General features: G+C 36.6%; 1 protein-coding gene across 4 annotated transcripts in view; it reads left to right on the forward strand.

Moving 5' to 3' along the window:
- The window catches only part of LOC121430673 (cytosolic carboxypeptidase-like protein 5), a 29,856-nt gene extending 13,625 nt beyond the window's left edge, over positions 1–16,231 (forward strand). For 2 of the 4 annotated variants that reach the window (XM_041628011.1, XM_041628012.1), the window contains exons 8-17: positions 332–467; positions 1,288–1,472; positions 2,045–2,226; positions 2,644–3,182; positions 5,668–5,733; positions 6,949–7,127; positions 9,692–9,927; positions 10,733–10,811; positions 13,610–13,703; positions 14,733–16,231. In XM_041628011.1, coding sequence (XP_041483945.1) covers positions 332–467; positions 1,288–1,472; positions 2,045–2,226; positions 2,644–3,182; positions 5,668–5,733; positions 6,949–7,127; positions 9,692–9,927; positions 10,733–10,811; positions 13,610–13,703; positions 14,733–14,846 — 1,810 coding nt within the window. In that variant the 3' untranslated portion in view covers positions 14,847–16,231. Of the gene's footprint in view, positions 1–331; positions 468–1,287; positions 1,473–2,044; positions 2,227–2,643; positions 3,183–5,667; positions 5,734–6,948; positions 7,128–9,691; positions 9,928–10,732; positions 10,812–12,312; positions 12,420–13,609; positions 13,704–14,732 lie in introns of those variants that run through there. The other 2 variants (XM_041628013.1, XM_041628014.1) reach the window with 2 other exon arrangements.
- The last annotated feature ends 970 nt before the right edge of the window (positions 16,232–17,201 follow it).

Raw genomic sequence — 17,201 nt, forward strand, 5'->3', positions numbered from 1 at the left:
AGAAATGGAATGTAATGAAAAGTAAATAAACTGGTTAAAAAATCGAAGGCAGGAAATCATGAATAAGGAAAAAAAAATTACAAAGACAAATGGGTAGATGACATTGGGATTATCACAGAATCTGCTTGAGGTTACAACAATGCCTGGAAAAGCAGTCTTTTCTACATCATTACGATTTAAGCGTAAAGATTCCAAACTTTGATTATTTAATTAAACAAATATTGATTTTCACTGACTATTTGATACAAACTACTGAAATACTTGCATTTCATTGGCTCTTAGTAAAATTGTAAGTGAAAATATGCTCCCTGCTCTTTCTTTTTATATGCAGCTACACTTTAGAGTGTAACTACAATTCTGGGCGATTTGTGAACTCACTTGCCCCTGCTTCCAATGACGATGGAAGGGCCACGCCACCTCCGCTGGCAGGGTACCCACCAAAATATGGACCACAGCATTATGAAGAGGTACATGTAAATGTTATGTCACTGAATTAACTTTTTTTGGCTTGAATGTCATTTCTTAGGTAAGGTTACAGATTCGAACCTTGCAATTTCAGGTCCCCATCTTACAAAGAGTTATGATTGATCCGCGGCCCGTTGCAGAAAGAGTTGCAATCAATAGCAACTCTAAAAATCATGTGCAACTTGATTTTCTACCAATCAACAGCCCGCATTTGGGGCTCGCATTTAAATAAAACTCTTTCTGCAACGTACCCCCCGATCAACCATAACTATGGAAAGCCAACATCATCTACATTGAAATGCATGTAGATTAAAAATGTTTTCTAGATATGAAGTATTTTCATATATTATATATATTCTTGGCGATTCAGTATGCCCCTCTTTGTTTACAAAGGACATTGTGCTCATTTTCTGAAGAAAAAAATGATGGATTTCCATATAGTTAAGGTTGATTGGATCAATTGCAACTCTTTGTAAGACAGGGCCCAGATCATACGTACAGGTTTGGCTTTCGGGGTAAGTTTATAGGTATTCTTTTCTTACAAGCGTTGAAAAACATAGGACAAAACTCTGGGGAAAGACCTTTGTGAACGATACTAGCATGCATGTGTGCTATTTTGTCTTCAAGAAAACTTGTCTCATTTCATGTAAAAAAAGAACTCCTGAGCATCCTCTTTAATTAAACAAAACCAAGTTGCTGTCGATTGTCCTAGTTTTCTTGGGACTTGGCAGGTCAAGACCACTTTAGAAAAATATTTGAGTTTCTGTTATCCTGTTCTTGTTCTTTCTTTCTTATCATTTTGTTTCCTTTTACGATATTCAGGTTGGCAGAGCAACGGCCATTGCTGCGCTAGACATCAATGATACAAACCCTTGGTCTCGGTTAGCAGGTACAGAGAATGGAAGCGTTCACGGTGTAAGGGCATGGGTTCAACGCTACTTGCGGAGCATGCGCGGGGCTCCCTCACTGCCAAAGAAAATGTCGAGGGTTGCTTCCAAAACATCCAGGTATGATGTCTCGGCTTACTAAAAGTAGAATAAAAGAACTCCCTACCCTGAAGAACTTCCAAGAGAAGGTTTTAGTTATATTTGCTGTGAAATTGTTATCAGACTTACATGTATGCTGACTTTAAGCAACACAACCAGATGCGTAAATTTGGGAGAAATTGGTTGTTTTGTTAAATTGGCAATTCTATAAAGCATACGTTCAACCTCCTATATCTGGATCTTCTTGAAATGATTTATCTCCACGCTACATGTTTTACATGAAGATATTTGATGTTCGCAAATTATCATTGTTTGAATATGTTGTGCAATGAAGTAAAATTGAAGAGAAATTGGATTCGGACTTTAAAAAAATGTTTTGATTATTTTATATGTGATTATTTTATATAATTGCATGCATACTGAACATGTACATCTATGTGCAATCATATATTTTCTTTGCCATTTAGTTGATTATTTAAAAATAGATTGAATTATATATGTAATTCTATGCTCTATATTGATGTGGTATTATATCAATATTTTTTCACTCAAAATACAAATATTTTAAAGCATTTCTCTGTGATATATTTCAGTCTTGTTGCAACGGTAATGACTCCTCCAAAGCCTAACACCAGAACGGGTCTCCTCCAGTCTGGCAACACCGGCGGCAACATTGCAGGCAGCAGCAATGTGGCAGGCAATTCCAATGCACAACCAAATACAAGCAACAGCCCAAAGAGAAATATACATTCCAAACCACTCGGACCAGTAAGAGGTAAGAACCAAATACATAATGTAACGGTCTGATTGTGGGGGGGGGGTGTTCAGAGCTGCCAAGTAGTTCAAATTTTCCGTGTTTAGTATTGAAAAATGAGAAGAATACTGATGGTTTCATGCAAAATACTGATTTCTCAAGTTTCTTTTTTATGTGTTGTCATATGGTATTTCTGTGAAAATACTGATTTCCTCGCCAAAATACTGATTTTCAGCTTTGAAAATACTGAAATGTTCTTGTTCATTTTGGCAGGTTGTATATATCAGCGATTTACACTTTATTACTTCATTAAATAATCTTTGACAAAGTAACAAAATGACTTTTGACAATTTGAATATAATTAGTATTTATCTGGCAAAATGAAAAAAAAAAATACATTGGGGAATGACTGCATTGGTTTGATTCATTGTTGCACAGAAACAAGAGCATCGATGGAAAGAAGAAAACACCTGGCGACCCTTCAAGGGACCGGTCTTTCTACATCCTCCGCATCCTCTGCTGCCTCTACAGCCACCACCACAACCATGGGTGTGGCTTCCACCCTACCGTCAGGGGGCAAAAACTACACCATCCCCCTCCCCCTGACCCACCACAAACAGACGCCCCCTTCCACCACCCGATCCCACAGGGCGGGGCCGACGTGGGCGCAGAAGAAGATCAAGTCCGACTCGGTGCTGGGGAAGAATGCGGGCGAGTCCGCTGGGCAGAAGGAATCGAGCAGCCAGCTCTCGCCGCGGACCCTGCTGTCAAAGTCGACCAACAATTTGGGTGCGTTCACCCGCCACGGAGGCCACCTTGCGTCGAGCACGCTGCCCTCTGTTGTTACAGAACTGTTGAACTCTGTCATGATCAATGCGCTGGAGGGGTCCAAAGAACTCGGCAAGGAGGAGTCATCTGGGTTCTCAACAGCATCGGTTGCTCAGCAGAGAACAGCTATGTATGTCAAGAACCATGGGGTAAGTGGAACTGTAAGTTAATCTGTAAGTTGAAAACTTTTGTTTACGGTATGCAGATTTCATCTATTACTTCAGCACTTATATTGAGAAAGCATCTGATGAATGCATGCTTTTACCACACTGCTCTAAATGTAAGTTGTTATAAGCTGTTTGGTTACAGAACCAATGAGCCTTCTCTTATAAATTAAAGAGTTCTTTTTTATGTTTATTGACTTGAACAACAGCTTGCTTGTTAAATACTCTTAGTAGCAATAGTAGCAAGCATCAACTCAGCATGCTATGATAAAAGTGCGTATTCATATATTGGATGCTTTCTTAATATATGCTGAATGAAGCGTGATGAATGCATGAATTCTGCTGGGGAATGGCTTCAAAGTACGGATTAAAAACTACCTTTGTGAATTCGAGCCTAGTGTTTACAAGCATTGTGGTGGATGTTGTCAGAGCCAAGCATCAATATTAACCTACATATACTAACACTTTATATTCGCAAGCACACTAATCGAGAATGCAGCGTTTATAGCAATTTTGAGTTTGCATGCCATACATTTTTTTGTATTGAATGTGTAACAGTGTTTGTATATTGAATTCATTAAAGGGGAAGTTCACCTTGACAAAAAGTTTATTGTGAAAATAGCAGAAAAGAAATATGGGTGAAGGTTTGAAGAAAACCCACCAAAGATTTACAAAGTTATTAGAAATTCAATTTTTTTATTTGTGATGTCATAAACAAGCAGCTTCATGTCTATTGTGAATTGATAAAATCAATGAAATGTAATTTTCTTGAAAAATTGAAGATGGGTCATATTGTTCCTTCGGTATTTCAACAGACAAATTATTTCACATCGCCCCTGAAAGAAGAAAGTTTTTAGTCATCAGGAATCATCAAAATTGAAATTTATACATTTTACATTACATAAGATATGGGGCAGCTGCTCATATATGACATCACTCATTAAAAAAACTTAAAATTCTAATAACTTTCTTAATCTTTGACGGACTTCCCTCAAGCCACCACTAATATTTTTATTAATTTTTCTGCTATTTCTAAAATAATCTTTTTGGCAGGATGAACTTCCCCTTTAAGAGAAGTGTACAATATTGCATTTTGGGGTTTTGGGATTATCTTTAGCGGCTATATGACAATATATAGTCCACACATACATGTAATCTCCCATGAATAATTGTCACAAAATGTTTGCATATATTCTTCAAAAGCTAGCATACAGACAATATTCTTTGGGAAGGGGGAAAGTTGGTTTAATAGATTAGACACAATTTTATGACCCTTAGTCATAACTTTGCTTATTTGGGTGAGGAAACTTTAGGCAGTCTTAGTTACATGTATATGCCCTGCTGAACTGGGCTTGTTTATAATGTATATTCAAATCATCATCAGTTACTATTTCATGAGGGATGTTGCACCATCAACCTGGTATCGTCCTTTAATTTCAATGTTGTCACCATAGTGTGCAGCCCTATTCTTTATTGCTTATTTTATGCAGTATCTGTCAAGAAGAAACAATGTCTAGAGATAGAAAATGGCAAAAACTAACATTTAACTTTGAAAAAAGAAATAATGCATTTATTAGAAATGTAAAGACTTTGTGGATGTTGTCAAGAATATTATACAGGCATTAAACTTTGTTTATTTTAAAAGGAAATACATCTAATAAGTTGTCTCTGTTTGAATTTGTCTGCCAAATGCATACCATCTTTGGATCATACACTATACTTTGTCTGGGATGTCAAACTACTTCTTTGCCATAAATGTAATTTTCAGTCACTAGATTTCCCAAGTTAAGAAAATAATTTCCATAATAAAAGGATAGATTTTTTTTCTTTTCAAATGGTATTTGAGCAGGGAAAAAATTAATATTTTATTTTCCGGGGCTATTTTTTAGCTCACTAGCCCAAATATCCTATTTTGTTTTAAAGTTTACATTGGACCCTATATGAATTTCAGGGGCTCCATTTTAGTTTTCCAGGGCTCTTTAGGGCATTTCGGGGGCAAAATCGCCCCGAGCCCCTGTGTATTTTTTTTCCCTGTATTTGAGCTTTTTGTGACCCAATTCACTCAACATTCCTGATATAGAGTCCCTGAGAAGAGATATCCTTAACTTTAAGGCTTGAGTTGTGATCATTTGTTTTTTATTTCTATTTTCTTTGAATGGAAATGTGAGTCAGGATAAATGTTGCTTTGTAGTAAGGTTTTATGTTTGACAAGTCAAGTTTTTCAAATAGGATACATTTAAACCACAGTCACAGATTTCATGGAATTAATATTTCGGACATGCAATATGTCAGATTAAAGATTCAGATATTTTTGCTTGGTGTTTTGAGTCAATTAATACATGTAACTAACTCTCCACATTGCCATATTTAATACATATGCCTGTCATTATTAACCTTTAACTTGCAAATTTGCCATTTTTACACTGTGTCTGTCCCTCCGCTGCTTGTCTGATGTTGCACTCACCTACAGAGCACAATGCTATCACCCGCTACATCTGATGCTGTACATACAGTCAATTTGGAGTTTCCTCCCACGGTAAGATCATCCCACTTGGTGGCAGGGGTGTCTTCTCTCAAATTGCTTAATAATTGAACAATTGAAGTAAGATCTTCCTGAGAGATGATAAATTTACAATGTATCATTGTCATATTTAGTTTTGCATGAGTCTAAATTGCCATCTTTGGATGGAATAATCAGGGCTCCGTAACACAAAGGTTTGCGATGGATTGCAAATATGAAAGAACCGCACTGATTGGTCCCTGGTCAGTATTTTGAACCAAATGCGCATGGATCATAGATATTGATTGGTCATTTCATTTAGCGATTGATCGCTATTCTTTGTGTTACGGAGCCCAGATCACTCTTCATCATTATTCAATGAGACTGAGTTTGGAATTGTTGTTTCAAATGAGATTGAGTTTAATAGCAACTTCACTATCCAAAATTATTGATAAGTGATCAGTGTTGTCTTTATTTTATAAAGAATGTTGCAACAAAATTTCAGTTAATTTTTTTCCCTTGTTCCCTTATTGCAAAATTCTGCAAAATATGTTCATCTACTGAATTCTACAGTGGCAGTAATTATTCTTTGACAGTACAACTCGACTTTGCACTCTCTGAGATCCATAACAATAGAGTGATCAATAAAGAATAATGGTGTTCATAAGACCATGTTTTATTTTGTTCTGGCAGAGAGTGTTAAGTTGAGTGTGTACATGTAGACTACTGTCAAAGACATTAGTCTTTTCTTTTGCAAATTGCCCTGGATTTGGTGTGGAGCATTTGTCATACATGCTTAATTTTCTCAGAATTTTATTTTGTTGATTGATTTATTTTTTGTTATTATTAAGTGAATCAGTCTCTGGACTCTGAAACAGAAGGTTGTGGGTTCTTATGCCAGCCATGGGTTTTTTTTGTTCAGCAAGATATTAATCTACAATGTGCTGCACTCAACCCAGGTGATGCAAATGGGTACCTGGCAGACTTTATTCCTTGAAATGCAATGCATGTATCAGCTGCTCTGTACAGTAATTAGAGACTTCTGATAAAGTGTTAAGTACCATGTAGGTAGGCGATTATAATTATCGTTCAGTATTATTTTTATGATTATGATTATTATTATGATTATGATGATGATGATTATTATTATTATTATTATTATTATCATTATTATTATTATTATTATTGTTATTATTATTATTGTTATTATTATCATTAATTTTTTTATTATTATTTATCATTATATTATAGGCACCATCTGCCCTGTCACCAAAGAGTCACCAGTCTTTGTTTCCGAGGCATCACATGACAATAGACCTTGGGGCATCATCATCGTCATCACAACCTTTACAACATCATGGCAACATCCATGTAGAGGGGGAGAGGAGTGACCTCAAGGCTTTAGGGAGTCTTTGCTTGCATGAAGAAAGGTGAGTAGTAAAGGGGTGGAGTGGTATTACTTGGTCCCACTGAAATTCTGGATGCAGAGAGGATGAAAAACGGACATAATACGTGTTTCATATGCTCTATATCCATTGAGCATCCATCCACCGTGATTTCATTGTTTGCCCATTTTATCCATTGTCTGGAGCGGATGAAATGAGCTACCCCAAATTTTGCTTGTCCACTATTAATACGTTTTGTGTCAGTCATCCACTGGGACCAGGCCTTTAGATATTGATTGGAAAGTAATTGAGAATGACTTAGTATATTGACACTTGGTCCTGCACCTGGTGCCTGTTTCATAAAACTTTTTATAATAAAAAAATTTGTAATAGTTAAAAGCTACTGAAATCTATCATTCTGATTGGCTGATTGTGAATTTGTTATAGAATTGAATGGACATTCAACGAGAGCATTTTATGACCACCACCTGTTTCCAGCTGTCAAAATCGCTGTCTAACCCTTAACTTTCTCTTTACGCGGTTTTTACAACAACCGCCCTGGGCGATTGTTTACACAGGCTCCTTTCGGCCATTGATCGTCACCGATCGATCACTGGCCCTCTTTCGACCAAAGACGGTCATGTTTTAGCCCCGATTGCCAAAAGGGAAAGTCCCTACTTTACCTAGAATGCAATGCGCAATTCATATCCGGTTTTTCAGTATATGATTTTAGGCTGTCTATAATGTGTGATTGTCTTCTGACCATAAAAAAAATCCCGTCAAATTTCATCAATCCTGTGGAATTTTACGCCCAAATGAAAATCAACTTCTGACCGAATGTAAGCGCTACTATCAACATCAATATTGTCCGAAATAGATGCATTTTTAACGGTTTTCCACACATTTCTCCGTCAAATTTCAACTGCATCTTTGCCGTAACTATACTGATCTGCAAGGTGATGTCAATGCATTTCATGTGCGGTCATTTGCGATGTACGTAAAAAAACATGTTTATGCACGCCTGTTTTCTTGTTTCTGCAATCATGTTTATAGCACTAACGTTCGCTGCTGTGCTTTGCTTTTGATAAAGTGAACAAACAACATCGCAATGGGTAAGAGCAGTGCACAATTGATTTTCGCTGTCCATCAATGATAGCGTGTTTTACGACCGGCTCGATGGGTGTCAGCTGCCAGCGCTCTGTTTATAAAACGATTAACGGTGACGGTCTTTGCCCCAAAGGAGGGGATTGGTTGAATATCCATTTCTGATAGGTCCATGATGTAACAAGTCTTTATGAAACAGGACCCAGATTTGTCTACTTACCATTTCGTCTCATTCCACATTGTCTAATCCTAGTTCATATACAACCATGACTGGGAATCTATAAAAGGCTTGATGGAGTCTGAGCTTCATGAATGTAGAGGTGTTGTGGCTCAGTGGATAAGTCTCTGAACTTTGAACCACAAGGTCCGGGGTTCAAATCCCACTGCAGCACTTGCGTCCTTTGGCAAGGCATTCATCTACATTTGCCACTCTCAACCCAGGTGTAGTAAATGAGTACCTGGTAGGAAGGATTTCTTTGAATGCACGATGCGCCCGATTTGGGTAGTCGTGCTCAGTGTAGCCGGGGTAATATGCAGTGCTTAAAAGCATTTGTATTAAGCGCTATATAAATGTTGAATACTATTATCATTATGAATAAAGGGTGAGTATTTGAGAGTAACATTGATATCAGATATTGATTTGAAAGTAATTGAGGTTTCATACTGATTGTCTTGACTCTGTAAAGTGCCGATTGGTCTACACATGTTTTGTCTACTTGCCATTTGGTCCCATTCAATCAGTTTGTCTACTCGCCATTTAGTCCATTTGAATTTATTATTTCATCTGATTTCTAGTTAGGCTATACCATACATGTACCTGCTTGGTCTGACACCTCTTAGTCTATAAAAATAAATGAACTATTAAATCAAATTTTCATTTGACAGAATGCAAAATGTCATTTCGTCTAATGCCCATCTGGACATAAGACGAAATGAAAATTAGACTAGATGGGTAATAGAATGACTGTAATGTAGACCAACCAGCAATAAGACCAAATTCGTATGGACCTTGGTTCTCAATGAAGCATGAAATTCAAAAGCCTTTGTTTCCTGTCCTCTGTCTCTGCTCCCAGTCACTAGAAATAGACTAATAAAGTGATTAATAGAACAAGTGTAATGTAGACCAAACAGCAATAAGACCAAATTCATATGGACCTTGGTTCTCAATGAAACATAAAATAAAAGCCTTCGTTTCCCGTCCTCTATCTGTGCTCCCAGTCACCAGAATTAGACTAAGGGGTTTAAAATATATTGTTATGTAGACTAACTAGCAATAAGACCAAGTTAGTATGGACCTTGGTTCTCAATGAAGCATAAACTTCAAAAGCCTTTGTTTCCTGTCCTCTGTCTCTGCTCCCAGTCACTAGAAATAGACTAATAAAGTGAGTAATAGAACAAGTGTAATGTAGATGAAACAGCAATAAGACCAAATTCGTATGGACCTTGGTTCTCAATGAAGCATAAACTAAAAGCCTTTGTTTCCTGTCCTCTATCTGTGCTCCCAGTCACCAAGACTCTGCCGACAAGGCTAAAAAGAGAAGGAAGAAGGGGAATGGACCGAAGCGACGTAGCATCTCTCACAGTCCTAGCCGTAAGTCCCAGAAGAATTCCCACCGGGCCCTGACCAAGGGAGGCAAGCACAGTGAGACGTCGGACAGCGACCCAGAGAGATTGATGAACCGCAGACAGGAAAGGACAAGGCAGAGGTCAATTACCAGTAGCCTGTCAGATCCCACCCCTAGTAAGTACATGCAGTCATTGGCCCTTACATGTATTTTGAACTCGGGTTTAATTTCGATTCTTGTCCTAAGTTGTGGTTGAACCATTCAAAACAGATTGTGACATAAATATTTAACAGTAGAGGTTTAATATTAATACCTCCTTATTTTACATCCAAATCATTCATAAATGTATGGGAATGATGAATAAGGCATGTGTTTTCACCATTAATGAACGAGGAAAGACCTAAGTAAACCTTTAGACACATACAATGTAAACAAAACTGTTGACATCTTTGACTAACCATAATTTAAGCACAGAGTTAATCTTGACTTCAGAAAGCAGGGGGGGCATTTCATAAAGCTGTTTGAAGAACGACTGGTGAACCTTTCTTACACGCTTAACCATCGCATATGAATATACCATTTTCCACAAGAAAGGTTCACCAGTCGTTCTTAAAGTTGTTCTTAACTTTATACTAACAGCTTTATGAAACACCCACCATGTCAATGGTTTTATGATATGCATTTGGTAGGAATATCAAAGTACAAAGGGCATCCAAAATATGAATTCAGGGGAACATTTCATGATAGTATTTGTCAGACGTGTGATCAGACAAGTCCCATTTTATTCTGCAGTTACCATAATAACATTGCGTCTCGGCCAATAAAAATCAAGAAAAGTTTGTGGATTTTGACAATTTGTCACACAAAAGTTTTGATGAACCACTCACCAGGGCTGAAAAGAGAATGTGATGTTAGCGTTTTATTTTGGCTCTCCTAAAAATGAATTGATTCTGAATCTTTTTGCTCCTTTTTTTTCCCCAGATGATTTGCATCCAATGTCAGAACATACTTCTCATTTTGCATCTAACGTTGAACGCCAGAGAGCCAACACACCAAAGAGGTAAGTTGTGTTTTTTTCTAAACCTCCGTGCTGTTGTCTTTTAAATCCATATTTGTTCTATAAAGTCTTTTGTGCAATTCTCATTAATTGATTTTATGTCAAATATGACGTATTCATTTATTTGTGATTCTGTATCATTTGGCATTGTTGACCCCATGACTCATCTTCAAAACCTTTCACCCTATTAATTCGTTTGTGATGAGATTGTGAATTTAGTGGGACATTAAGATGTCCTTTATGCACTGAAATAAAATGTATATGTTTTGTTTGTTGCACTTCGTTGGAGAAGAAAAAAATCTAAACAAAGTTTGTTGCAGTGGTATTTGCTTGTAAAGTTTTCTTTGGGGAAAGTCTGTTTAAAAGTGTTTGTTCATGTTCTTTTGGGTTTAGTTTTTATCTGATTTATATGTTTATAAATTTAAAATTATAGATAGATTCTGGACGTAAATTTTTGTCCCATTTCATGATTGCCAAAATGGTTCTATACGAAGATAAAAAAAAATCCAGGACACAAATATTACAACAATTGTATTTTAGACAATTTTGATTGTTAGCAACAGCTATAATGAATTTCATATAGTTATTCATTTTGTTTCATGGACAAAATTTTTTTGTCCCATTTCATGATTGCTGAAATGGTTCTATGCAAAAAGAAAAGAAAAAAATCCTGGACACAGTTATTATTATTTTTCTTTAGACATTTTGATTGTTACCTTTATAGCAACATCTTTAATGAATTTCATATAGTATTTCATTGTTTTCTGATAGTGAATTCAAAATTTGAAGGAAACCAGAATGTTTATATTTGCAAAAAAATGCAGGCTTCAATTAAATGAGCATGTTCCTCTTATGTTGTGTGAGTAATTGAGAGTTGCCACGAATCATTAATTTCTGTTCTGTATCACTTTGTGTCACATACATTCATAGCTGATATTCCATCCCTTTTATATATGTGACCTGCTGCCACCCCTATCCAACAATAAGTTGCCCAATATGAATTTTGGAGATTTGTATTAAGTTTCTGTATTAAGTTTGCAAAAGCACATCCTTAGCTAAACAATAACTCACTCAGACACTTGATGGAATGCAAAAGAAACAATGCAAGAGCTTCAAAAAATAAGGAGAAAACAACGCTTCAACTTTGGGTTTACTCAAGCATGAATTGTGCACTCTGTGCAGTTTCAATGAAACTTCCAAGCAGTCCACAAACGCTTGTATCTTGTTTTCTTTGAATCATCTTTAATACATGACATTTATAATATATAATTTATTATATATATAATATATAACGAATAAGATATAATTCTTCAGATAAGCTTCTTTTTTTTGTGGCTTTTTGAAGACCAATTTTACTATTTCAGCTATTAACAGAGAAACTTCCCTGGCGACTTATTGGTGGTTCTGGGTGGCTGGACACATAATCGTTATGTACTTTCCATGTGGTATTTAATACTAATTTGTTTGTTCTATCATTCCATCTGTTGTGTGCCGTTGAGTGCAGTTTTCAATCCATGAAGCAGCAACTTCTAGCCCTATCACAGCCCAGCTCTGTTGGTAGGTTCATTTAACATTCTTTCCTTCTATCAGTCATACCATTCACACTCTTTATCCTCAAAAATCTTCTCAAGGTCACTTGATATAGTAGCAAAAATAAAAGTATTGAAAATATATATTGCTGACAGTCATAGATGCTTGTACAGGGTAAGTTTCATAAAATATGTGATGGGGGTGGATTCATGTTTTTTGGCAAATCAAAATCTGATTTTGTTCTTGTAAAAAAATTGTTGAATTTACCCTTGCAAAACGGAATTAGTGTTTTTGCTGTGTGCATTTTCTACGACAAAACAGAATATCCATCAAATACCCCTTTCATAAACCCAATAACGCGGCTAATAGCAGCATAATTTGGTCGTAAAATCGGAGGAGGACCAGAGTTATCGGCATTATTTTGATGCTGCAATTATCCGCATAATAGCAGCATCGGGACTAGATTTTGACTTTGTGAACGCATTTCCAAATAATGCGGATAATTGCCATGGTGCGGTCACAAGGTCACCCTTTTCCAACACAACCGCATCGGAGGGGGCGTGTGCAGTTGTCATGACGATTATCCGCCTTTTTCAGGACGGGCGCTCATAAAAATAGTGCGGATTATTTTCGGAGTTTGTGAACACAATTTTTATTGAATTATCCGCATTTACTCTTAGGCGGCTAATTGGAGGATGGGTTTATGAAAGGGGTATTTAATAGATCAAATGTGAAATAAGTTTCTTCAGAAATGGAAAAGACAATTTTCCGTATTTGGGGAAATCACTTTCCCCTATCCCTGTATGCTTGATCTCTCTGAAATGATTCATTTACACTTTGTGCTTCATATGAAAAGCTGTAATACATTCAAAGCTACATGACTTGAGTACTTTGTGAAGTGAAATTTAAAAAAAGAAAAGAAAAATGGGGTTTGTTGTGTACAAAATGTTATTTACAGATATCAAGGCATCAGTCGAGCTCATGAAACAAATAATGATTTTCAACTGATAATTATGTTCTGAGCCAGTCAGATGCAAGGATTTCAGTAGCTTTTATCAAGTAGTTGATGAAAATCACTTTATTATTTGGTTTGTGACATGCTCTTGTTGTCATCAAAATTTGTTGAATTCAGTCTTTGGAAACCTGCAAGGGAAGAGATTGCTCTCATCTTTGGGGTGTACGTCATTAATTTTCCTCCCTATGCAGACATCGGTTGACCCCTTTGTTCCAAAGTATGTGACAAATCTTTCTGTTTCTGTTTTCTCCTTCAGGAGTCTCTCGATCGGCAGTATCCGAGAACCTCCCTACATTAAATCCAAGGTGAACAACGCAATCAAGAAATCAAACTCTTTCAGCTCAGGACGGGTAAGTATTCTTGACACAGAGCAGGATGTAGTTATATACAGTGGATGATTAAATAATTCTCTGTTAAAATGAGGAGAATTATGCAAATAACTGAAATTCTTGACTTTCTGTTTTAAACCGCAACCACGTAAAATATATCAAATATATCTGGAGTGAATACAGTGCAGATCTATCTTGATTATTAAAAGTGCAAAAAAATCAAGGTTTGGCATCTTGTCCAAAGCAGCCAGATCACCAAAACTCTACTCCACGATGTTGGCGATTGGCAATGCATAAAGTCTTTTGTCTTGTCTCTTTGGTGCTTGGAAGGAAAGGCAGTTTTGACAAATTTGTTTCAGAATCAGTAAAATGCAAGATGGTGTTACAAAAACAGAGTTTGATAAATTCATGCCTCATTTCTAGAGATCCAAGTATCATATGAAAGTTAGGAAATCAAATTTTGTGGAACAATAATTCTGTCTTTGGCATTCAGATATCCCAGGCCAAACTATTTTTTAAATAATCTTTATTCACATGTGCAGAAGTATGTTCATGTGTAATCTTATTTATAGAAGAATGTTAAAGCTTTCAAAATGTGGATAATTTGTTTTTAGTATATATATGTAATTTTGATGTAGACATAATGAAATAACAATTCCAGTGCTCCGTAACATAAAGCATAACGATTGATCATACACTTGATTTTTATGATTGATTGTTTATTGTTTGCAATGAAATCAATCATGAAAATTTGTTCTAGGATCAAATGCTAAGCTTTGTGTTACAGGCCCCAGATTTTATTTTTCATGGACACACTTTACAATGCATATTTTCGTTTCAAACCCCAAAGATGAGTTTTCCTCTTCAGCATTTATGGTACTGCAGCCATGTTTATAGGCACCCCTGAAGAGTTTAGAAGCCTTGTGACACAAAGGTTTTATCTCTTATTGAATAATTTGTGGAATCATTCTTCTGAAGCCTTTCACATGTTTTCAAGCCTGGTGATCGTATCTGATATTCACTTTTCTCTTTCTGTGTTTCTTTTTTCAGAGAGATTCTAATGTTTCTTACCAAGTGGTTGAACTGAACGAGTTGTTAAACCGGAAGCAGCCTCAGAAAACGCCCATCCCGGTGAAGAAAATAGGCTTCTGGGTAGACTTCTAGCTCACTACTCTTTCTTCAAACATTTTCATCATTTTGTTTCATGGATGACTAGCTGGAAAAGTATCTGACCAATGGACAAAGCTCTAAGACCCCTGTTGCACGGGATATCCTACCCGGGACTTGTCTCGGCGGGGGGGGGGGCCGAGACTTGTTTCCAAAAAGTTGACCTAAACTTTTGACCCCCTATTACACAAAAATCGTAACGAGTCTTGGGGCGCCCCGAGACAGCTTTCTGTGCATTTACACTGATACCAAAGCTGTCCGAGATAGGTTTGGCAGAGCGCGCTGTGTTTGTTGTTTGGATAATCGTTTCACATGTAGCGCATCATATGAACCTGTCTCGAACCAGTCTCGGGCAAGTTTGTGTTTATACCAAATCCAAAGCAATCTCCGGGTGCCCGAGACCTATCTCAGAACACATCGCGAGGTGGTCCGAGATAGGTTTGCTCAGGAGAGGTCAGGTAGGCTTGTACGTTTACACCCGATTTGAAATCTGTCCGAGACTCATCTCGGGGTGCCCCGATTGACATCTTCCACCAAAGACATACTATATGTTAGAGCATAAACAATCTCTAACCTTAGAGCTTTGTCCATTGGTGGGATACTTTTCTACAAAATTATGAATATCATTTGTAATGATGCCTCTATTCAAATGGAATATTGTTTTCTATTTATGAAAAAATAGCGATCATGGTAAACGTTATAACCTCACGGAAAGAAAGTTTCATTTATATATATATCTCTAAAATATGTCAAGATTGGAGTTTTGTCTTGGGCTGATGATACATGTACAGGTATTTTATGTAGTTTTACTAATTTTACCCTATCAATAATCTAACCCTTCATGTTCGACTTATCAGTACTGTAGAATGCCTTTTAATGAACACTATGAATATTCACATGGAAATACACACAATTTGAAATACATGTATATCTTTCTGTAATACCAAAGTTGGAAACTAATCAATTATACTACCATTCTTTCCATTTTCTTTTTACATTAAAACTACATTGTATTGTACTTACATACTGCTGTAGGTTATAAGTACTCATTTGGTATCTTGCTTACCTTTTTAATGTGAGGGAAATATGCCTGTACTATCACCTGCATTCCATCATTCCAACAGTGTTCTATTTTATTGATGATATTGGGGTATTTGTCCACAGTAACAGATTACCATGTTTACAGAACAACATGGCCCTGTCTTAGAAAGAGTTACGATTGATCCAATCAATCATCACTTTAAATCAATAAATTTATGAAAATTCATTATATCTAGAATTTTTTTAACAAACATGTATTTTTAGATGTGGGCACTGCTGGCTTTCCGTAGTTGAGTTTGATCAGATCAATCACAACTCTTTGTAAGATGGGGCCCGTTTCTCATATTAGTCAAACGTGTCGTTTGCAGCTACCTTCTATATCAGCCACCTGCCTACAGTGACCACTAAACTGATTCCTATGGAGGTCCGTTATGTGTATAATAACCCGTTTAAATCAGGCACCTGTAGTAAGGTCACATAATGTATTTCCCGTATTAAAGTGGTCAGACCAGACAGGTTTTACTGTAAAATCAAGCATGCATTATGCCAATCATGATGGCCGATTCTTGATTGCATACTGGTTAGATTTGCTTTTAAAATCCATGGATCTGGGTATCTAGAATCATTATAAATTTGTTTGTTCTACTTTGAATGTGAGGGGATTTTTTTTTTTCATGTGGATCGACCAAGATTTGTGTTCTCACTTGGTCTAGAAACAGATGATCTAATTCTCAGATCATCATAGCTAAATCCCCTTAGTCTGTAATATCGCTTGGTCTAATTACCAGTTGGTCCGACCATCATAGACTAAGTGGTTATTTAGACCAGGGCCCTGTCTTACAAAGAGTTACGATTGATCCAATCAATCGTAACTCTATGGAAATCCATCAGTGCCATAATTTTTTCTACAGGAAGTTTGCAAAATGTCCTTTGTAAACAAAGGAGAACACACCAAATTGTCAAGAAATCAATGGATTCATGGATATACATTCATATCTAGAAAATCTTTTGAACAAACATGCATTTTATATGTTGATTTTGCTGGCTTTCCATAGTTGCAATTGATCTGATCAATCACAACTCTTTGTAAGACAGGCCCCTGGTGGATATTTAGACAAAATGGGATTAGCCTAACTAGAAATTCGAGAAAATTGTACTTTGGCTATAAAAAAGCAGCTAGACAAAATGGTTACCACCGTAGACAAAATAGGATATTAAGTCCATGTGAGATGAGACCGAAAGGAAAGTAGACAAAGTGAATGTAGGCCAGTTAGCAATGATACCCATTTAAAGAAAATTGGTTGTTTTATT

The sequence above is a fragment of the Lytechinus variegatus genome, chromosome 17 (assembly GCF_018143015.1).
Source record: "Lytechinus variegatus isolate NC3 chromosome 17, Lvar_3.0, whole genome shotgun sequence".
Taxonomy (NCBI): Eukaryota; Metazoa; Echinodermata; class Echinoidea; order Temnopleuroida; family Toxopneustidae; genus Lytechinus; species Lytechinus variegatus.